Source organism: Sciurus vulgaris (assembly GCF_902686455.1).
Source record: "Sciurus vulgaris genome assembly, chromosome: 9".
NCBI lineage: Eukaryota > Metazoa > Chordata > Mammalia > Rodentia > Sciuridae > Sciurus > Sciurus vulgaris.
This window is the reverse complement of record NC_136469.1, coordinates 104,351,680-104,374,499: the sequence shown is the minus strand read 5'-3', so window position 1 is coordinate 104,374,499 and position 22,820 is coordinate 104,351,680. Positions and strand designations below refer to the sequence as shown.

Genomic DNA, 22,820 nt, shown 5'->3' with positions numbered 1-22,820 from the left:
TTTCAAGTCTGTTTTCCCAGGGGAAAAATCTGACTGTTCTTGACATAGATGCTCCGGTGATGCTCCAGTGCTTCCTTATGTTCAGGGCAAATTTTATACTTGGGGGTCTCATTTCACCTCAAGGGTGCATATGTTGGGGGCAGGGAGGGAAAAGTTTCCAGGAAGAGACTAAAAGCATCCCAGTACAAAGGCCAGCAACCTCTGACTAGAGTCCACTCCCTTTATTTGTACTCATTCTGCGTGGTTGTGTTAACTGTGACCAGCGAGTGGGATGTTCATCTGTATATTCTTTCCCATGGTCTCTTCTTCAGGTTCTGGAATGAAAGGAGGTAAGAGTTTACCTGTGGGTGGCTTTCTGTGGCAAATGTGCCCTTGCATTGGTCACTGCCACACTGCTTCCCCTTCCTTTCCACCAGCTCCCCACCTCTGTACGCATCTTGCTGACCTCTGCTCCGGTGCTGGGCGCAAGCTACACCTCTGCACCGCTGGCCTTGAGCCTCACTTCTTCACACCTGCTCAGGCCTGGGTCTCATATGACACCTGCATGTTCCACCTATAGTCCATCCAGAGGGATAAAGTAGTTTGTCTCAGGCTACTGGGAGTGGGGAATGGGGAACAGAGACAGAAAGAGACAGAGTCCTAGCTAGAAACCACCCAAGGCCTAGTTCTGCCACCATCTCAGGCTGACTTGACTATAGTTGTGGAATACACCATGTTTTCTTTTCCGAATTTGGCCTCATGTTTCATTATCTTTCTTGTCTCTTTTGTTATTAGTATTGGTTCTCATCATTTTTATCCCCCCCTCCTTTCTAAAATTTTCTAAACTATAAACACCTGGCACTGCAAATCAGCCCTTTTCCTCCTGGGGCAGGAAAATCCCTCCTTTGCCCCTTGGCAACAGAAGTCAGGATGTGGATGTGTCTGGGTGTGGGGCAGAACAGAAGGGGAAGGAATTCAGATTTATTGTACATTTACAACATGCCACGTTACACATGGTCTCTTGTAATTTTTTGAAGAATCCTGAGGAAGGTAATATCACTTCCATTTTAAAGATGAGAAAACTGAGGCTCAGAGATGACCCACTTTAGGACCACACAGATAGTGACAATGATTGTTTCCACTGTGTTTATTGAAAAATCTATTTGCTGGGCATGGTGGGAGTTTTGAAATAACGAACATTTTCTACAATTCCACCATCCATCTTTAGTTTCTTCTCCACAAGAAAAAATGGGAGGCTCAGAAGAACCAGGTAACCAGCCAGGCTCTGAAGCGGCAGATCCAGGAATCCTTCCAGATTCTTCTGATGCCAGGACTTAAGCCCTGGGATGGCACACTGGTCCCAGGTTCTTGAGTCAGACTCCACCAGGGACCTGCCTTCCCACTCTGGCCTCCGTTCTGGGCCTGGGCCTGCTTCCTTGCCTCCCTTCTGCTACTGGCTCCTCCCTGGCCCAGCCCCCACTTGGGGCTAGGCAACATCTGCTGTTGCCATCAGCCAGCTGCTGCTGGCCTCCAGCCCCACTTGGTAATAAAGATGTTCAGGCGGGACAGGGGGTGCGGCCACGCAGCCAGTCTGTCTTAGAACCAACTGGACCCACGTCTGTCGTGATGTCTGGCTTTCAAGTTTCCTCCCTGCCTCAAATCAAAACCATTTGCAGCCTCTGTGGCAGGCCAAGCCCGGGCTGTGCAGTCAAGGGGAGGCTGATTTGCCAGCCTGGCCAGCTCTTAACCCCAAGGTTTAGGAGCTAGGGGTGTGTTTATAGAGAGAGCCTTGTTTAGGAGAAAATGGGATTTCAACATTCATCTTACACCCCAAGAGGGGAAAAAAACAAATCTACTTTCTGGGCAAATGAACAAGCTTGTGGGCAAATCCCCACAAAGAAGTCATTGGGAAACTGGGATCCAGTCTTGTCGGAGGGGAGATGGGACAACTCAGAAGCCTCTGTAGAGAACTCACAACAGGCCCAGGACCGGATAGGTGAAGGCCATGGTCCAGAAGGAATCATGGAGTTTGTCTGGTTACAATAAATAATCCATGAAAACTGATGTTGTCAGCACTCCCTTTCAGATCTAAAGAGAAGATTCCAGAAAGTTCTTACTGTCCTTATTACTCCTGAATTTGAGGAGAGAACTGGATTACCCTTATTGCTGATGGTACAAGACCCCAGCCACCCCATGCCTCCTTCTCACATAGTCTGAAAACCCCTATCATCTTGTTTTGTCTCCTTAAATTCCTTTGAAAACAGAGATGGTGTTTCTTGATGTTTCTTGGGCAGGACGAAGACAATGCTTGTAATACTGGATTATTTGTTGTTGAGATTCGGTTTCTGGTAACCAGGGTAAAATAAATAATAGTGGTCTTGAGGGGGAGCTTGATGGAATTGTTTGTTATTTAAATGTGGCTGTAATGCAGGCTGTAATGTATTTGCATAGGCCGGGCCCTGGGGACCATGCTGGGCTGAGGAGTTCTGGAGCTCTGCCAGACCCTTGGCTGTGCCGCTGTGTTTGCAGAAGAGCTCCAGAAAGAGGCTCACAGAAGCAGAAGTCAATGACTACAAAGTATTTACACCTTTATCTGCTGTGTTTATAAAAAGTGACCTGTGAGGTCCTTGGCAGGAGATTTGCATATTTACGCTTGCTTTGACTCTGGCCAGCCAGTTCAGGTGGTAAACACTCATGCCAGGCCTGAGAGATGAGAAGCAGCACTACCACTCAGCTCTGCATTTCATGTCACCTTCGGGTGGCTGACATGGGTGGGTGATCCCCGCAGAAGGTGACGTAGGGTAGAGGACACAGGGATAAGTAGAAAGGAGACATGCCCAACAACAAGAGTAGCCATAATTCAAAGTCTAGATTTAAAGGTCACCTTCACATACCCCGATCACAAGCAGCACTATTAAATCAATTATTAGACCTTATCCACAGGTACACCAATACTCTGCTGTGTTCACAAAGCAGAACAAAGAAGAAAAAGAATACCCTGTTCTGATAATGGTCAAAATGGCAGTAAATGACCCCCGACTAGCAGAAGTCAACATGCCCAGTTACCCACACAAAGGAGAACTAAAAACACCCTCTTAGGTCATGTCCCTGTGCCATTGATCCTACAAGTGTAATGCGCCTGGCTAAGATGGTGCCAGCACGTTCCTCTCTCAGCTGGGTTCTACCCTGTCTCTCAGAGCGTGAACTTCTTTCTTTCTCTCAATAAATTCAGTATGTGCCCCTCTTTGACCTGTCCTTACATTCCTTTCTGTGACAACATCAAGCACCCTCATGGCCTGAGTGGAGGGCTACCTCCCTTTTGGGGATCCCCTGGGACTGGATCCCCAGAGACAAAGGGACACTTTTGGATGAGGGTGACATGGTAAATCAGGATGTCAATCTCAGATTCTCCATGACTATCTCTTAACTACTGTTAGTGATGGAGAAAGTACTACTGGAGACAGATGGGCCCGCCCGAGTGCTCAGACATTAATCACTGACCGTGGTGACTCTAGTGAAAGAGCTTACCACGTGCCACGCTCCTGCAAGAACTCTTTTAACTCTGACCACAACCCAATGTAGTAGGTCCCATCGTCCTCCGATGTCATTGTCAACTAAGGCCAGGAAAAGTGAGCCACTATGTGAAAGAAGTGAGATTGGAATGTAGCCATGAGATTGGGCTGCCAATACTGTTGTCAAGGTTATGTTGTCTTGGAAATGCACTGGACCAAGATAGCCTCCAGTTTTCATCTCAGGAGTACTTTCAAGCTTTTTTGGGGGGTGGGGCGGGGGGTGCTTTAGGGGCACTCAACTTCTGAGACACATCCCCAGCCCTATATTGTATTTTGTTTAGGGACAGGGTCTCCCTGAGTTGCTTAGCACCTCGCTTTTGCTGAGGCTGGCTTTGAACTCATGATCCTCCTGCCTCAGCCTCCTGAGCCCCTGGGATTACAGGCTGCACCACTGTGCCTAGCTCTTCCTCATTCTCACTGAAGATTTTTAGACTAACAGGATAAAAAATAAATATATGAGATCTCTTACATTTTGTACCAACAAAGAACTAGAGTAAGGTGGAAGGCATACGTGGGCAAGAAAATGAACATCCATTTCATGAAAACCCAGCTTTGATTACATCTTGGAATAATTTCCAACTTTATAATTTTTTTTTATTGTAGGCCTTTTACAGAGAACTAAAATCAGATGAATGAGTGTCATGGTCTAGTTTTATTTCCTCCACCTGTTTAATCCACGCTAGAAACTTTTTCACTTTTTTCTACTTGTTTCAAACATCTTTTAGAGATGGCAGAAATTTCCATCGATTACACCTATAAATGTCTGGGTACAGGGTTTTAAAAATTTTGTCTTTTATTTTTCCCTAGGGTTCTCATATAATCTCACTAGGTGGGTCTGTGTTTTTCTGCTGTGGCCAGAAAGAAATTTTAAACTTACAGAAAAGATCTATATTTCAATAGCAACATGAAGTCACAAGGTCATGGGGTTGAGGTCTCCATCTAGACTCCGGGGCTGAGATCTCCTCACTGGGGCCTTCCTCTGGAGGGGAGGAAACCTCTAGGCCATGACAGGACTCCTCCAGTCGCCCTCTCTCCCACTGCTGTTCTAAGGAGCTGGCAGCTCTGCCCAGCCAGCAGGCTGGAACAATGTGGGCCTTTGTTAGGCAGCATGATTTACAGCACACACAGGGACCAGCGCTGCCCCAGCGCCACCCCTCCCTCCCGCCTTTGCAGAATTGTTTCAGATCAGGGGAGACAGAGACTCAGACTCTTCTGCAGTATTCCCTCCTCCGTTACGTAATCTCAAAGAAAAGTGAACTTTCCTCACGCCCATGATTCTAAAGTGCGCCTAACTTTTTCTTGGCCAACGTCAGATCAAAAGACTCATTGTCATCCACCAATCCTTACCAACAGGCTTTTATTTAGAATTAATGAACTTACAGAAAGAATCACAAATAAAGAGTTAAGGATAAGTGGAAATTATCACCATTAGGTCAGCTGAAGAGAACTTGACACTTTTAGAAAAATGAAAAAAAAAAAAAAAACAATTTAAAAAAATACATGAGCAATCCAAATAAAGTAAGTCATTGCTCAGTTATCAGGACTCTTCCAGCAGAATGTGGTCATACCCACAATTAGCAACAGGGACGCTGGTTTTGGAGGCATATCTGGAATGGGGACAGATGAAGTATTGGTATTTCCAGCTTGGGTAGGTCTTATCTTCTTAGCAGATGTCAGAAACCTAGGTCTGGATGTAGTCGATCGGTTGCAAATAACAACTCGGGAATGTTAAGTGGCTTCAGGAGTCTCGTGGACAGTAGGATCACCTAACAACAGGAAGGGCAAACACACCGCAGGAAATTAGGAAAGTCAATGCTGGGCTATTAGATGATGAGAAATAAAAATGCAATGTATGTCTTTGGAGGGGACACGGAGAGAACCTTGAAGAAGAGGGCAGAAGGTGACAGGTGGACCACCTGGTGCTAGCATCCTGAATGGAAGAAGGGATGCAGTCTGGGGAAGGTGGCCTGTGGGACAGCTGGGCTGTGTCTACTAGACCTTAACCAACTGTGCACCAAGAACAGCTAAGAGGAACCCTGGGGCACAGGAGCCGCTGAGCCCCCACCTTGCTGCTGAATTGAATGGGTTCTCATGGCCACTTTGCCATGCAGTAATTTGACCTCAGTATCAAGATTTCTCCCACTTTCAGGGAGCCTTTGCTCCTCGAGGAGAGCAAAAGAAGGCATACCCAAGGTGGGAGATGCTGTTGTTGGGGATGACAATGACAATTCTATTAATTTCTCAGTATCACAAGCCAAGTGGTTTAATAACCGAAATCTCCTGCCTCACAGCGCTGGAGACTAGAAGTCCAAGATCAAGGTGTTGGCAGGGTTAGTTCCTTCTAAGGGCTGCAGGGAGAATCTGGTCCGTGCTTTTTCTCACTTCCCTGTGTTTTCACATGTTCTTCCATCTATTTGTTTCTGCCACTGTGTCCAAACTTCCCCTTTCTATCTGGACACACTCATTGAATTGAAGCCCATGGGAATGGTCTCATTTTACTCAATCATCTGCAAAGACTATATTTCCAAATAAGGTCACACTCACAGGTCTTAGGGGACAGGGTTAGAACTTCAACATCTCTTTTTTAGGGGGAAACATAATTCAGCCTGTAATAAGCATGATGATGCTCACAGCTGATGTTCATTAGTTCTTATGCTGCACTGGGTCCTGAGGACTATCTCTGGTCTCCATTTAATCCTCCCCACACTCTTATGGAAGAGTTGTATTATTCCTATTTTGTAGATGATAAAAACAAAGAACACAAAGGTTAAGTAGCTTTTCCAGGACACATGTATGTGGGTAGGTCGGGAGCAGCTGAGGCCCTGGCTCTGTATCATCCAGGTTCTGGGCATGGCTGCTTTGCTCCTCTTGTTCACATGGACCTTTGGGCTCTGTGGCTCCTGTTGGGTGATGCTTCCAGCTCCCTCAGCCTGGACTTCACTGTAGGGTGACTTTCTCTCTGGAACACTGGGAGAGCCTGTTCCCAGGGCCGGGTGAGGGGTGTGGTATGCTTGGTAAGTGCCCAGCGAGGTTTTGCCCAAGCAGGTGCTGTACATCCCCTGGATAAGGAGGTGACTGTGGGAAATGGAGGGGGTGGTACTAGAGTTGGAATTCCACCAGCCAGCACCTGAGTGAAGGAGATTCCAGGTGGCGGCATGGCTGGCTTCACCTGGTGATATCGCCTGGCCCTGCTACTTTGGAGGGGAGCAAGTTGGCCAGGACACTTCCCTGTCCCTTCCTCCCATCCCCCAAAGTTGTCCCCACTCCACCGTTCACATTAGTGAAGTAACCAGCTCCCATTTCATCTGGTTCACCAATGAAAAACAAATTCTACATTCCTACATGGAGGAAAAGTGGAAGAAACTAAGGGAAGAAAGGAGAAAACGAGGTCTTTCATCATTTTCTTGTTAAAGAAACAACTTTAAACAGCCTAATGAAGTTTTGTCACTTTTTTTTTAAAGAAAAAATACTAGTTATTGAAAGCATGCATTTTACTTATTCTTGAAAGAAAACTATTTAAAATAATATGTGGCTAGTGTCTTATGACTGAGTCGTATTTGGGCAGGAAATAAACAAGGAATTTGTGGTTCCCATTTTTCCTTGAAAGCAGGCAAAGAATGTTTGAGACCTTGAGTGAATATTAGCATCTCCTTATCACGCTCACACGTGGCTTAGACACTGTGGGCCTGGAGAGGGTCTCTACTCATCCCAGGTCCGCACCAGACCTGGCAGGTCGAGTGGTGATAGCGGCTCGCAGGCCGAGCCCACAGCAGACCAGAGCGGATCCCAGCTCCACCGCGGATAGGCTAGACATCCTCTGGAAAGTCACCTACTTCAAGCCTCCTTGCCTCGCTGTCACACAAGGAAAAGAACGGCCTGAGCTCCCAGGATTGTCATGCGGATTACATAAGCTCGTGTGTGGAGAGCACAGGAAGTGCTTGGCAAGTGTCAGCTGCTGTTTTACTTTTTTTTTTTTTTGATTGGGACACAGACCTCCTTTTGAATATTATGTAAGCTAAGAACTCTCTAGAAAAATACATGTAAGTTCATACATAATATTTCAAATATTATAAAATATTTGAAATATTTTTATATTATAGTTTTAGGAGAGGTTCATAGACTCCTAGGGAATTGCAGAACACAGTTAAAAAGCCTATTTAAAAATGCACACATAAAGGCAAAAATTCTTTGCACACTCTCTGGAAGCAGAGTCTTCTGAGGTAAGAGAGGCCGGTAATGGTTAATATACCAGAGGGCCTCACTGCCCCCGGTGACTTGCCAGTCCCACCACACCGCCAGCCCCTGCCTTCTTTGGTTCCAAGGCAAAGCCGGTAGATTTCTCACAGGTGTGAGGGCTACAGCGAGTCTCCAAGGGGCAAAGTTTGCTGGCAGGATTGAGGAACTTGGAGATTCAGTTGATATCAACATTTTAAGAGCAGCAATAACTGAAACCAAAGACTCTATCAGTCTCAGGTGGCATGCTGGGCTCCTGACCATGGCCAACAGAGACTGTGGATTCACTTTCTACCACTGAGCTGGCACACAAAGACCAGGTTCCCCTCATAAACAAGCAGGTATTTACATAGCACCTCAGACAATAGCTTTGTGAGGGCCACACCAGTGTCTGTGGCCTGCTCTGTGTAGAAGTGAAAAGAAACAGGTGGAAAACAGAGGCAGCTCATGAAGTAGATTAGGTGGCCTCTGAAGATGGGAGAAAGCTGGCTGAGCCCAAGGATTCTTCCTGGGAGGAGAGAGGGTAAGGGCACAAGTTTAGGAGCTTCCACTTGACCCTGGAGAAATTGTTTCATCACTCGGAGCCTCAGTTTCCTCATCTGTAAGGTCTGAATAATGCTATTTACCTTGTATAATTTTCATAAGGATCAAATGTGAACATCTGTGTCAAACATTTAACTGCAGACTCTGGAGGGGCCTAAGATGGCAGTTGCTATTACTGCCTTTATCACCATTGCCACCATTGCTATCCTCACTATTTGCTTCCTCTGCTGCTCTCCCTGTGTAGCCCCTGCGGTCACTGAGGAGGTGGAGTTGCCAGAACCTTCTTCTCCACCAAGTGTAAATCTGAGGGTATTACTCACAGGCTTAAAATCCCTCCCGCTTCCTCACTGCCCTTTGATAAGCCCAGCTCTCCGGAGAGCATTGCAGGCCTTCAGAATCTGCTCATGGCTCAGCTCTCCACACCACGCCCCTGCCTCCACACCCCTCACCATCAGTCCCATGTTCCAGCCACCCTAAACTATTAGCAGTTTTGTAACTGGCTTTTCGGGGACAATTTAAAAAATCTGGAACAGAGTTTCCCTACTCTTTGCCTGAAGACATCTCCGTTGTCCTTCACTTTGCTGAGGTGACACCGCCTCCAGAAAGCCTTCCCAGTCTACCCTCCCCCAAGACTGTGTCCCTGTGGTGCTTTATAGCTCACAGCTTTCTCCATTTCCGTCACCGGGCTCTGCCATTGCTTCTCAGCACGGGGCCTTGACTTAGTGAGTTCATAAAGAATTGATGAACAGAGGCCAGGCAGCGAAGGAGGCAGGGAGTTCAGCAACGGTCAACAGGAAGGTTTTCCCTCAGAGAAGCTCTCGGAAAAGATGCTCAAACGGCTCTGGGCTTCACATGAGTTCAACAAAAACCTACTTGTCTAAAATTCCTATCTGTAGAGCAAGCCGGGTCACACAGCTACCAGCCACCATAGTATGACAGCAATCCTCAAGTATTGCTACATCTTAGGCATTTTTGACGGCTTTTGAGCATTTTCAGGTTTTTTTCTAGTTTATTCAATGAGCCATTTCTGCATAAATAGACTCCAAATGGGGAAAGAAAAAAGACATTCAAAAATAAAAAAGAAAATGCTCAGAAGAGCCTGAGACGGGCTATTAGATGACACCTGGGTTTTTAAAACTGTGGCCATCAAGTGTGTGATAGGAGGCAAATCAAACACGACCCCCAGTGTCCTTTCAGAGGTCGCCTGCTCTCAGGCAGTGAGAGCACTAACGCAAACCCCGGGCGGCCCTGTCCGGGCCACCAAGCCACTCCGGTCCTGAGGTGTCTACTCGGTTCTCCCCTTTTTGTCCTTGCCCCTCTTCTCCTCTGCCTTCCCCTCCCCTCTTCCCCTCCCCCCCTTCCCCTCCTCGTTCTTCTTTTTGGGGAGTTCTGCTCTTCTCACCTCAGGCCTGGACACAGCTGCAGGGGTGGGAGTCTTCCTCACAGGCCAACAGAGCACGGGGTAGCCACCCACCACACCCATCCTGTGCCACCCAAGCCTGGGTGACACTCCCACAAAAAATACCAGCAGGCTGCAGATGGACTGTACGCCCTAACAGCAGAGACTGGGTGTTTAGCAGAGACGACACATTTTTTTAAGAGCTGAAATTACACCATAGCTGCAGGGCAACTACGATTTAGGTGTCACCAAGTGTGGCCAGCAGCAGGCAGTTCCATGGTGGAGTGCTGGAACATGGAGATCATTCATCAACAGGCATCTGGGACGAAGCAGAAATCTGACATAAAAAACAAATGTGTTGGCCGCTGGAGCCAGGGACGGGGGACACCAGGCCCCCGGCAGCCTCTGGGCCCCCTGCTCCAGCTGCCCTGCTTCAGCACCAGGAGCAGCCCGTCCTCGGGAGACACCCCGCCCACTCGCTTGCGCCACTCTCCTGTCTCCAGCCACCGATGTAATTTGCAGGTGCCAGCATCTTGCTGTTCTATTTCTGCTGAATGCGGAGGAAGCAGGGACGTCTAGGATTTGGAGCTCATAACCCTCTGATTTCTAACACCAGGAATCAAAAGAAGCAGGGAGTAATTTTGTTTTCTTCCTTTCTCTTTCTTTTCTTGAGAGATTTTTTCCCCCCAAAAGTAACCCACACAGGCACAGGCGCCAATATGCATATTCATCGACTTGAAGAACTGTTTTTCGAGTGCGTGCCATATTTGAGGCATCGTCTCACGCTTCTTGCGTGTGCACACACACCCCCACACACACTCACACACCTGTCTTAAGTGTAAAAGGATTTGATCTTTACATCAGTGCAACAGTGGGTTTTCTGTTCTGGAAAATGCCTTGTAAACCATTTGATCTGCTTTCTCCTTGTCCCGAAGCTCGGTGTGCTGTGCTTCAGGACCCCCAAGAGCTCGGAAGCACGAGATTCAGATCATCCTTTCCCCCTTCTGAGTTTTTGTTGTTGGCGGTGGTGGTGTTAAATTCACTCACCTCCCTCCCTGAGGCTTCTCATCAATTTAAAAATAACCGGGAAGGTTTTAGAGCAGGGTTTAGTTCTCCTTGAACCCCAAAAGTTGTGTGCAAATTTGTGAATATTTGCATATTTCTGGACCTACTTTTTGTTCTTCCCCTACTACTGAGCCACATCTCCAGCCCTTTTTATTATTATTATTTTTTTACTTTGAGACAGGGTCTCACTAGGTTGCTTAGGCGGTCTTCACACTGGTGATCCTTTTGCCTCAGAGTCCTGAGTAGCAGGGATTATACGGATAAAACACTGTGCTGACCTTGGATCTACTTTTTTAAAAAGTACAATTATTATGTCCTCACTCAATACTCAACTCTGGAAATGTAGCGCTGCGTGGAAGTGGGGTGTGTGACAGGCATGAGCCGTCTGTGCAGGGTAGCAGGTGGCTGGGTCTGGTTGGCCGCCGGGCCTTCCTCTTTTTCCTGAGCTGGCTGCTCTCTGTTTTCCAGGAGGGTCCCTCCCTGTCATTTTCGTCTCACAATCACAGGCTTCTGGACTTGCTGCCACCGCCCTGCTGGGGCTCTCAGGTGACCAGAGCTGTCTGGCCACAGAGCCCCACAGCAGGCAGCCAGTGAGTGAGGGGACAGGGGCTGGTGCTTGGCTGGGGAGACTCCAGCCTGGTTCTTGTGGCTGTTTGGGGTGTGTTGGGGGGAGTTGCTCTCCTCAGTGAGGTTAAGGAAGGGGGACTTTTTTGTAGCCAGGAAAAAGGACCTTTTCCAGCTGCCTCTTTCTCTCATCAGCACGTGCCCAACGACCACAGACAGCGAGCGCCAAGCAAACATGCTGGACCCTGCACTGCTGAGAGAGAGCTCCGGGAGGCTGGTGGGGCTGCGTTTGGCGGAGGCCAGCCTCGACTCAGGCAGGCTGCAGTGGGCAAGGTGCAAGTCCTCACCCCTGGAGACAGAGGACAGCAGGTGAGATGCTAAAGGCAGAACAGAGGCATCAGCTCCAAGACTCATGTTACACTGAGGATCACGTCCGAGCTCCTCTCCTGGCGGCTGGCCGTGCCTGTGATGGCCTATTGATGCCTGGATCCTGCAGGATCGCCTCTGGTTGCACGGACCCTTGACGGAAGTCTGAGTCCACACAGATCAAGGAGCTGGTCATTGTGCGATGGCTCAGCCGGCCAGGCCCGATTTCCATGGTGCTTCCAAAAGCAGAAAACAAGTCTGCACTGGTTGCCAGGCCAGGGCAGCTGTGTGTCTGTCAGGGGTAGGAGAGGGAGATGCCAATGCCCAGTGATCCCCTGCTTTCTCGAGCGCGGAGAGGAGGACACTGTGATAAATGACCCAGCCCCCTTAATGCCCTGGGAATTCTCCCAGGGCCTAGTAGCTCTTTGGGGAGCTTTGGGCACAAAGCACAAGTCGCAAGCAGTCGAAGCTGCTCCTTAAGCCCAAAATTCTCTAAGAAGCTCTCTGGGCAGAAGACTGGGCACGGGATCAGATTGCAGCAAAACCCTTGGAGATTGGGGCTGTGTTGCCCAACTCGGGCCGCAGGGCTTTGAAGACGCCTGCATTTATCCTTTCACAGTGGGGATTACCGTGTCTGCAGGCTGTTACAAGGCATCCTTGTTTTGAAGAGCTAAGAATTGGGTTCATGGAGTTAGGGACAATGAGAAGGGTACTTTCTGATTTTTTTTTTAAATGTGTTTTTCAAAAAGGCAACTGCTCATTAAAGAGATCCTTAATATTGCTGACAGAGAGGGTCCTAAATGAGGCAGAATTTACCAATTTATCAGAAGTTTCACCAGCTATGACCCATCACAGGGTATAGTAATGACAGCAGGAATAGTCACAGCCAATGCCTGGTCACTTCTCTGCTCAAGTACCTATTATTGCTCCTGGGTACCCAGTTCCCAGCTTCTCTAGTTGATTGTCTGGACACCAACAGGGAGCAGGCCTACTTGACTTTGCCAAGTGGCCCAGTCACTCAACACAGACTGCTCCATCATGCCAGATCTCCTGGAGTCCATACGTCCATCAAGTCACAGGGGTTACTGAGTTCCTGCTCTATGCTCAGGTCTGCAGGGCCCCTGATTTTGTCTTTAGGGAATTCATGTTTGGTTGAGGAGACCAGGCCGGCCAATATGAAGCAGTGTGAGCAGGGCTTCATTGCACAATGTGGATTTTGGATGCCAGCAGAGATGCAGGAAGGGCTGGGAGCAACGGCAGGACAACACAGAAGGGCAGAACAGGGGCTCCGTGGCTGGCTCCGTGGCTGGCTGCGTGGCCCCTGCCAGCAGGGCGTTGATGCAGCACACAGACACGGTAGGTCTCAGGCAGCCAGCACTGGGCTGCGATCCCATAGGCCCCAACCAGCTGGTTTCTGTGCACTTGGCGGATAGTCCCCAGTACTAGCTGGCATCCTGCCTGAAGCACTGCACCTCTGTTTTGCTTTCTGAAAGCCCAGCTTGAACTGCCCAGCTGTGTGTAGAGGTGCCACAAAGCTGTGACCTCCAAATGTCAAGAAGATAACACCCCTGGAAGCAAGTCCCAATCAGAGATGGGAGTCCAGGGGAAACATCCAGGCCCTCTGTCTTCTGATGTGACGATGCTAAGGCATGTCATACACCACCCCTTGGGGCCCCAGGAGGACTGCACCTCAGTTGTGCTCAGTATAACCAGCCCAGTAGTTCAATTTGCTTGCGCTTTCCTCCCCTACTCTCCTCCTTTCCTCACCCCCTCACTGCTAGTTCTTGGGATCATCTCCCAAGTGAGCCATCAGCTCTTGTGGCCCCGTCCCAGAATGTGTTTGGGAACCCGCTAGGGAGAGGGTTTAAACCTCACCAAGTTACTGGCACTGCGTCCCCGGTCAGATTGGAGCCTGCAGAGACTGGGGCGCTCCTTTTCTGGAAGGCTCTTTCCTGGGCCATGAACCTCAAATCCTCCTCCAGAGCAGGGTGGTGACTGCTCCGAAAGGGCAGATAATAACCGAGGCCACCAGTGCTGCCAGGCGCCAGCCAGGCACCGTGTCAGAAGCACATTCTGAAACTGGATCTGATTTGAAGCTAACCCACCCAGTTTCCTAAACGAGAAAACAGGACCTTCCTCTCACAGGTCCCTTGGCTAGTCAAAGGCAGAGGCAGGATTGGAACTTATGCCTGTTAAATCGAAAGGTCTATGTTCCGAACCTAGGGTCTGCAGGGACAGCCTTCCTGTTTGGGGAATGGGCTGGGACCTGGCAGGAGGTATAAAGGAGAGAGTTACACACTAGTCATTGTCTTGACGATGTCTTGACCCCTAATGGTCACAGGTAGGAGGAGGTCTCTGGACCCCTCAATTACAGGGAGCCTAGAAAGTAGGGCAAATTCTTGAGTGACTGAGCACTGACTGGAGAATCGATGTGCTGAGGAGTGACGATAGCAACACGTTGGCCTTGGAGCCCAGAGGTAGGAAGGATGGGGCCAGGAGAGCTCCCCTCCTCTCCTCACTGCACCCCACCCACTCTTGCCCATTTGGGGAGCAATTTACTCAAACAACACAGATTCAATTTAGGATGAGCTTGCCTGGTGTGGGAATTAATCTGTCATAAGGGACTCTATCAAAGTCCTCTACTATGGGGAACAAACGCTATCCAGAGAGGTTGGGTCTGGCCAGGAGGCTGGCCAATCCCGGGCAGGCAGGCAGAACATGCTGAGGGCAGCAGAGGTGGGAGAGAAGGCAGCCAGGATGCAGAGGGAAGCAGGCTGGAGGAGGAGCCCGGGACCCCTGCCGGCCCCCCACTCCTGTCTCTGGACTCTTGTTCTCATCACCCATGACTTCGTACCTGGGCTCCTGGCTTCAGGGAAGCCACAAGGTCCTTGACCATTTTGGCTTCAGAGACTGTGATGCCACCAACCACGAAGAGGATCAGGAGGGGGTGGTCGCTGGGATGAGGCCGGCTCACCTGCAAAACAGAAGACCAGCAGAGTCAGCTGGTGGCTGCAGGGGCTCGCCATGCAGACGGGACTTGGAGAGATTGTGATTTATTAGCCATCAGGTGGGCTAGTGCTTAGTGACTTCATTGACCAGGAAAAATGCATAACCTGGCACCCTATCACATCCATTTAAAGACTTTACCAAAAGAAAAGTTCCAGGAGCTGGCGGCTACCAAGCGCAGGGAAGGCCAAGGGACAGCACGCTATACTCCTCGGTGCTGTTCAGGTCCCAGTGCACACTTGCTTCTCTTCTTTGTTGCATGTGTACTTCCCTCAGAGCAGGCCCCACGGCCTGCGGCTACCACACTTTCGTATTTGTTTCCTGCTGGCTATCTCCTGGACTAGAACAGAGACCCGCAGGGGAGGCCCCTTACCTACCTGCTCTGTGCGACTCCCATGCACCTAGCTTATGGCTCAGAATGGGTGCTCTACAAATGTCTGTGTGTTAATCAGCAGTCAGCACTCTCGGCAGGTGGGGGAGCGGAGGTGCACAAAGAGGGAGGAGCCTGGGGCCACTCTTATGGAGAGCAGACTAGCACAGACCTTTACTTCTTCAAACCAGCCTTGGTGGAGAATCCACACTGCATGGAACCTACATCAGATGCTACAGAGAATTCTTCTGGATTATATATGATTTTGCCAATGAGGCCAAGTATTATTTACCCTAAAACGAGAATGACTCTCAACAACCACTCAGGAAATGCAAGATGACCCATGGTCAGACTTAGCAAAATGACACTCAGTGGACAATAGGGGTTCCTAAGAATTGTGTTTTGAGTCCTATCTGGAAGCCCGAGTGGAACTGGTGAGGAGTGGGCAGGAGGAGCCAAGGTCTGGAGCCAAGTGGTCATCAGGTGAGTGGAGCAGCCAGGGCCCAGCCAGGATGGAGCATGCCTGGAGGCATGGATGGAGGCAGGAGTGTGTTCACACACTGGTGCTCACAGACACATAGGCTCTGCAGGCCTTGGAGCGTCCCAGGGAGCACAGGGTGGGCAGTGGGGCACCAGGAAGTCTTGCTCTCCCCGCTCCCTGCTCCTTGCTCAGCTGGGTTCTGCTGCCTCCTTGCTTGCCTAAAGACACCTGCTTCTCAGTATCTTATTTTAAAAACTCTTAAAAGGATAACACATTAAGTATCCCAAGTTACATAACTTCTTGGATTCTGCAGAGAAAGCCCATGGTGGGAAGGAAGAAAGAAAGGAAGGAAGGAATAAAGGAAGGAAGGAGGGAGAGAGGAAAGAGGCTGGGGGAAATTCTAAAGGTCTTCAAAATAGGTAGTGGTGAACGTTGGAAAAAGTTAAAAAGCCTTTCATCTTTAGAAAAAGCCTGTCAACTCCTCTCCCGCCTCTAGCATCCCACTCTGTCTTTCTCCTTCCCTTTGACCTCTTTTCATTTGTTGACCTCTTTCTTCAAATCTACCACCCATACACCCACTTGGACCCTGCTGTTGTCATGCTATCCTCCAGAATTGTTCTCACTGAAGTCACTAATGGCCATTATATTGTAGGAGTCAATGGGCCCTTCTTTGTCTTTACCTAGCATCTGTGGCATTTGTCACAATTAATGAGACTCTTTTTGGCTACCATGATACACTCTCTTGGTCTCTCCTCTTTCTTCCTCCCCTCCCTCCCTCCCTCCCTTCCTTCTCTCTCTCTCTCTCTCTCTCTCTCTCTCTCTCTCTCTCTCTCTTGTTGGAGATGGCACAGGGCCTCACCCATGCTAGGCAACTGCTCTACCACTGAGCAACATCCCCAGCTCCTACTCTTGTTTCTTCTCAGACACATTTCGACACTGCTTAGGGTTCCATCCTTGGCCTCTCACTCTTCTCACTCAACATCATCCTGAGGGACCTCATCTTCTCACCTGCCTTGGACAGTCTTTTATATACTTCCTAAATTTGTCTTCAGCTCAAACCTCTCTATCATCCTTGGACCTTGCCACCTGGGTGCCTCCCTGGCTTCAGATTTGATGTGTAATCTTCCCTCTAATCCCATCCTTCTCTTGAATCTGTAACCACATGCCACTTTCACAGTCACTTGAGCCAGACCCAGGGGAGCCATCTTGGACTTTGCTGTGGCTTTCGCCTCCCAGGTTGAGTCCTGTCCTTTCTGTCCCTCGCAGTCAGTGATATCCCTTGGACTCACAGCACCGCTGACATCTTCACTAGGTGACTGCCACGGCCTTCTGCTTCGTCTCTCAGTTCCTGGTCTGGACATTCTGCATCCATTCCCTTCATTTCTGCCTAGTAATCTTTCTAACATACCAATATTTAGTGCTGAGTATAGTGAGCACTATGCTACTCATGTGCATTCTCTTTTTATAATTCTCAAAATACCTTTAGAAGTCAAATACAACTATTAGTGTATTTTGCAGATGAAAAGGTGGAAGTAATGAAATTATAGATCCAGGGGCTACATCCTAAACACCACTCAGCCTTGTCACATGCTCAGATTCTCTGCACAGTTTCATGGCTATCACCTTCATGCCTCAGTATATAAGGCTCATATCACATGGCTATGGTTTAAGTTTCTATTTCCTCTCCTCCACCTTTTTTTTTTTTCTTTCCTGGAGTCATTCACTGTGACTTGTACCATGGCTTGATGCTTGGTTATTTGCATTTTTTTTGAATACTTTGCTGAACGTGTAACATTTTATTGAATATAGGCACCAGAAAGTGCATTTATCACAAGTGTATAATTTCATTTATCGTCACGAAGTAAATAAACCTGCATGTCCAGCACTTAGATCAAGAAGTAAGACTGGTACCTCAAGCCCCCTCCTGACACCGCCTCTCGGAGGATAACCACCACCCTGACTTCTAAAGTTCTACATGGTACTTTGATTCTTTTGCTCAACTACATGCCTGGGAGGTTGTCAACTGCAGTCCGTGGGTACTGGTAAGGCCACACCAGTGACTTTCAGCCTCTCTCTAAGCCCATTAAACAGTTTGCGTGTCACTGTGTCATATTATCTCAGGTAGCGTTCAGCCTCCTCCATGTGGAGTCCCTCATCCCTCTTGGCCTCCTCTCTTCTATTCTCTCTTAAAAGCATCCCGTCCTCTGAGAAGTTCTCCCCAGGCATCTTTCCACCTCTGCCCATGATTCCTGACAGCCGCCTCTGTCTTGGCCTTGGAAAACCACACTGCTGCCCTGACATACTGTCTCCCCTGGACTCTGAGCTCCTGACAGGCAGGAACTGTGCACATTTACCTTGAAATTTCAGGGCTGAGCATAGTACCGAGCACACGGAAACGTCCAGGAAGTGTTACATGAATAAAACAGAGAAATGAACAAATGAATGGGATGCATAGGTTAATAGGAGATGCACTTTTTTTTATCTTAGAAAGCTCTTAGAAAGTGTTTAACTCGTGGTTCTTCTGGCTGAAAACTGACCCTGAGATTCCTCCAAGCTCCACAAACAACTGTTGTTTTTCAATTCTGGGACAGAAACACAATTGACTCCAGAGCTTCAGCATGGTACAATATGTTCCCCGGGACATATGCTTTCCATAAGAGAGTCTGGAATCTGTAGTACATGGCAAGAATCTTGGAAAGATGTATTGAAAGATGAAAAGGGGAAAAAGAAATGAACAGCAACAACAAAGAGCAATTCCCTGGAGGAGTGGAGGGAATGTTGGTTTTGTACAAATAAATGGGTCTAATTAATGCATGTTGCTGTTTGCTCTTTGGGTTTCAGTTTAGATTTATGTTTTGATACCAGACTTTCTCCTCAGACCATGTCAGGTCAGCAGGCTATTGGGAACTGGAGCCTATTCCACCCGAATGACACATTCTTCATTAGCAGCCGTACATGGCTGGGTCCCATTTGTTAGTTGGTTCATGGTGTGACACACTTTGAAGATGAAAGATTTAAGCATCATTTCTGCCATCACACATGCACGGTAATAAAGAAAGTCAGTGTCTCTGCGCTTTCCTTTTCAAAACCTTTGCCAACTGTGACTTTAAGACAGCAGCTCTGGCCAGAGAAGATGGTTTCCTTCCATGTTGCATTGCTGCCTTTCCGCAGAGGCTGTGAGGCGCTCTTTGCAGGTGTGGACCCTGAGGGAGCTCTTTGATGTCTAACTAGCTTCCATGGCTGGGCTGGTCAACAGGGTTTGCTTCTGGTTTCTGGGGGCTCTCCAGGAGCCCTGGGAATTCTGTCGTCACTTCCCCCACATGGTGTTCCTTTATTCAGTTTCTCTCAATCTGTGACTCACTTGTCCCTAGAACAAAGAAGGTCAGGTCCTCAATTCTCCAGAAATGGGCAGTGCCTTGTAGAGGCAGAAACAGAAGCGTGGGCCATAAAGACTCTGAAAAGACCCAGGCTGACTTTGAAGATGGCCCTTGACAAGGGCTTTTCTTCCGAAGGTGTTAGTAACATTGCCACCATTGCCACCAGATACTTCAAGTCCAACGCTGAGCTTCTTGGTCATTTTTTGTCCATCCAACAAATATTGTTGAGGGCCAGATGCTGCTTGAAGCATCAGGGATTCAGCAATACGCCAAACAGGGAAGAATCCCGTTGTCACAGAATGTTTTAGTGGTGGGATGAGGGCTGGGGTGAAAATTAAATAAGTAAACTGGTAAGTGAAGAAGGCGATAAATGCTATGGAGAAAATGAGGAGTGGGGAAGCATTATGCTAGGCAATTTAGAATCTATGAAGTAGGCAGAAGCCCCACTTTACAAAGAGAGACACTGAAGCTTAAAGGGTGATATAATTTAATTCAAAGTCACCAAACTAATATGCTGTAGGATTGAGACTGAAATTCAAGTTTATCTCTGTGCAAAGATATAAATGTCTTCCTTTGCAATCCACACACTGCCATTTATAAACCAATTATTCAAACTGAAAGTTAGTTCCTTAGAAACATCATCCAATTACCAGGTCCCTGTGGACTTACTCATTCAGTCACATTGCAAAAGGTTGCAATGCCACTCTGCTCTTGATCTTGTCCTCTCTGCTGTATTTGCTGTAGTAGATGGCTTCCTCCTTCCTGAAACTTCTCCCATGCCCTCCACTTTCTAAGGCCTTCTAGGTTTCTTGCTTCCTCCCTGAGCTCTACTTAGATGCTCGTCTCTTGCTCCACTTGCTCCATTACACACTGTACTCCCACCTGGTCTGGCCTCCTATATTAGTCAGCTTTTTTTTTTGTCATTGTGATCCACATACCTGATAAGAACAACTACTTAGAAGTGGAAAAGTTTATTTGGGTCAGTTTCAGAGGTTCAGTTCATGGTCGGCTGACTTTACTGTTCAGGGTCCAAGGAACATCATGGCAGAAAGGCATAGTGGAGGAAAGCTGTTCAACACAAGGCAGTCAGAAATCTAAGAGGGGTGGGGTGCACCAGGGACACACCCCCAGTGACCTACTTCCTCCAACTATGCCCCTCCTGCCTATAGTTACTACCTACTAATCCACTCAAATCACAAATCCATCAAGTGGAAATAATCCTCTAATTAGGTCACAGCTATCATTATCTAATCATCTAACCTCCTGCATTAGCGCAGGAGCTTTTAGGGGACACCTCATATCTAAGTCATAACACCTCCAGTTCCTGCTCTTTTCTCCACGTCCTCCCTGGGCACCCTACGCCTGTGTACAGGTCAATGCCTCACACAATCTAAGGTTCCAGCTTGCTACTATTGGACTAGGCTCTGCCAGGCCACAGAGCTGTCTCCCAAGACCCTAAGCTGTACAAGCCAAAATGAAGTTATCTTCTCCATTTCCTGATTTCCAAAAGAGACAATGTTAACCATGTCCATCTGGTCACTCCAGACCAAGCAAATGGCCCTAGACAACTTCCTCTCACTTCCTGCCACATTCAATCCTTGTGCAGTCCTATGGAATCTCTCAGTGCTTCACCCCTGCCCCCTCATTCCCTCATCCTTGACCTTGGATTCTCATCTTCTCACCTCCCTTTCCCACGATACTAGGTGGGTCCTTCTTTCTTTTTCTCTCAATGCTGCCAGGGCAATCTTCATGAAATGTAAAGTTGTTGCATATTCCTAAAAAACTGTCAATGTCACTTCATTGTTCATTGTTCCAAACCTCCAGCCCTTGTTGATCTAGCTTCTGTTTATCTTGGTCTTCATGTTCTTCTACTGCCTACGTGCCACCTTAGCTCTAGGCACTTGAAACTAAAGCAATGCCCCCCCTCCCATGGCAGTTCGTTACCTTGTTCCTGACTCCTATTGGTCTGACAAAACTCAGCGTCCCTGGGAAGCTTCCTCCGATCCTGGTTGAGCCACTCCTCTGTGCTCTCACATCACCTTTCCTACACTACTCCTCTTTCCTCCCTACAGTCCTCAGTTTTCTTGCCCATTTCCCCAATAAACCATAAGAAACACGACCTAGCTGTGCTGTGGGGCATAGTCCAACCCATGCCTTCTTGTGACTGGCACACAGCAGAGGATCTCAAGACTTATTCACTGCCAGACAAAGAAAAGCATCAAATTTTTGTTTTTGCTTAATGATTTGTATTAAATATTTAACTCACTAGAACTTACAGAACACATTTAGCTAGTATTAGACATAACTCAGCCTCACCTCATAGAATGTAGCATTATTAGGAATAAAATATAAATAATAGTTATAGTGTGGCAAAGAGGAACTCCAGAACTTGTACTCATTTAATCGATAAACTCGAATGCTGAGATGGTGTCCTCTGTCAGAAATGCCGCTAAGTATAGACTTAAGCCAATAGTTTCTCTCTCTGTTTCTCTTGTGTGACTAAGAAGGAGATGGACTAGATGATTTCCAAGGTATGTTGAGCTCTCAAGTTCAAGGATCTGACATCAAAATTCACCTGAAGTCCAGTATTTCATTCTTCATTCCAAAGCATTACTGACACCTGCTCTAGGTATTTCTCCAGTCCACAAGACGATATCCCCCATCTGCAGGCTGGAGCTGTGTAGTCACAATGTGATCCTGCTGCCCCAGTCACTGTTGATGGGTCATGAAATGGAGCCCAGAACCAGGCTGGACCTTTTCTTGAGAATCCTGAAACAGATGAGGCTCAAAGCTAGGCTCTCAAGAAGAACCACGCCATGGGGTGGCTGCTCAGCCATTCATTCAGCTAGTACTATTTTTAAAAAGTTTTTTTAGTTGTAATGGACACAATATTTTTATTTATTTATTTTTATGTGGTGCTGAGGATGGAACCCAGTGCCTCACACTTGCTAGGCAAGTCTCTACCACTGAGCCATAACCCCCAATCCCAGCTAGCACTATTGAGCATCTAAAGTATGCTGGGCACTATCCAGCCCCTCCTACAGGGCACGCGAGTCTCAGACTACCTACTGTCTTCATGGTTTTTCAGTTCTTGGTCCCAGTCCTTCCTGAGGTCCACTGCATTGCTGTGCTTGGGACAGCCCTTCGTCCTCATAGTAAATTGCCCTTTCTTGGATTAAGCTGTCAAAATTTGTTGGCATATTAATTGCAAGTGAAAAAGTTTCAAATGTAATCTTCTCACCACCGCCAGTTTTTCAGGGCCTGCCTGAGCAGTCATTCATTTCCCCTTGTGGGTCTTTTTCTGATACCACCTGGGGCAATGGGACTATTGTATCAACTCAAATACAAGACCCAGAGGTAAGCATTGGTGGCTTCCATGAGCTTTTTCATGAATCTCTTATTTTTTCCAATTAAACATGACCACATAAGAAATGAAACAATAGCAACAGAAACTACAACTTTTAGTTCTAGATGGACACAATATCTCTATTTACTTTTATGTGGTGCTGAGGATGGAACTTGCTAGGCAAGTGCTTTACCACTGAGCCACAACCCAGGTACCCACTTAAAGAGTACACAGGAAAGGAGGTGAAAGGGCCTCATGCAGTTCCATTAGATAAAACCCACCCTCCTCATGCTGATTCCAGCAGAGAACACATCTTGACAAATCATGTCCTCTAGTCAAAACAAGCTGAGGTCCAAACACATGGAGTAGATATAAAATATATTGTTTTCAGGAGACTGAACTCCAACCCACAAATTCCAGAAACGCACTTTAAAAGTGCTGCCTATTAGACATGCCAGTTTTAAATTAAATTAATGTGAGTGTAAGGAATGTTTTGATTTATTTATTAGATTGCTATCA

General features: G+C 47.7%; 1 protein-coding gene across 2 annotated transcripts in view; it reads right to left on the bottom strand.

The window, feature by feature from the left end:
* Nucleotides 1-4,891: 4,891 nt before the first annotated feature.
* The window catches only part of SCFD2 (sec1 family domain containing 2), a 398,565-nt gene continuing 380,636 nt past the window's right edge, over nt 4,892-22,820 (bottom strand). For both annotated transcript variants that reach the window (XM_079154037.1, XM_079154038.1), the window contains 2 exons: nt 14,576-14,695; nt 4,892-5,317 (listed from right to left, as the gene is read on the bottom strand). In XM_079154037.1, coding sequence (XP_079010163.1) covers nt 5,225-5,317; nt 14,576-14,695 — 213 coding nt within the window. In that variant the 3' untranslated portion in view covers nt 4,892-5,224. The remainder of the gene's footprint in view (nt 5,318-14,575; nt 14,696-22,820) is intronic.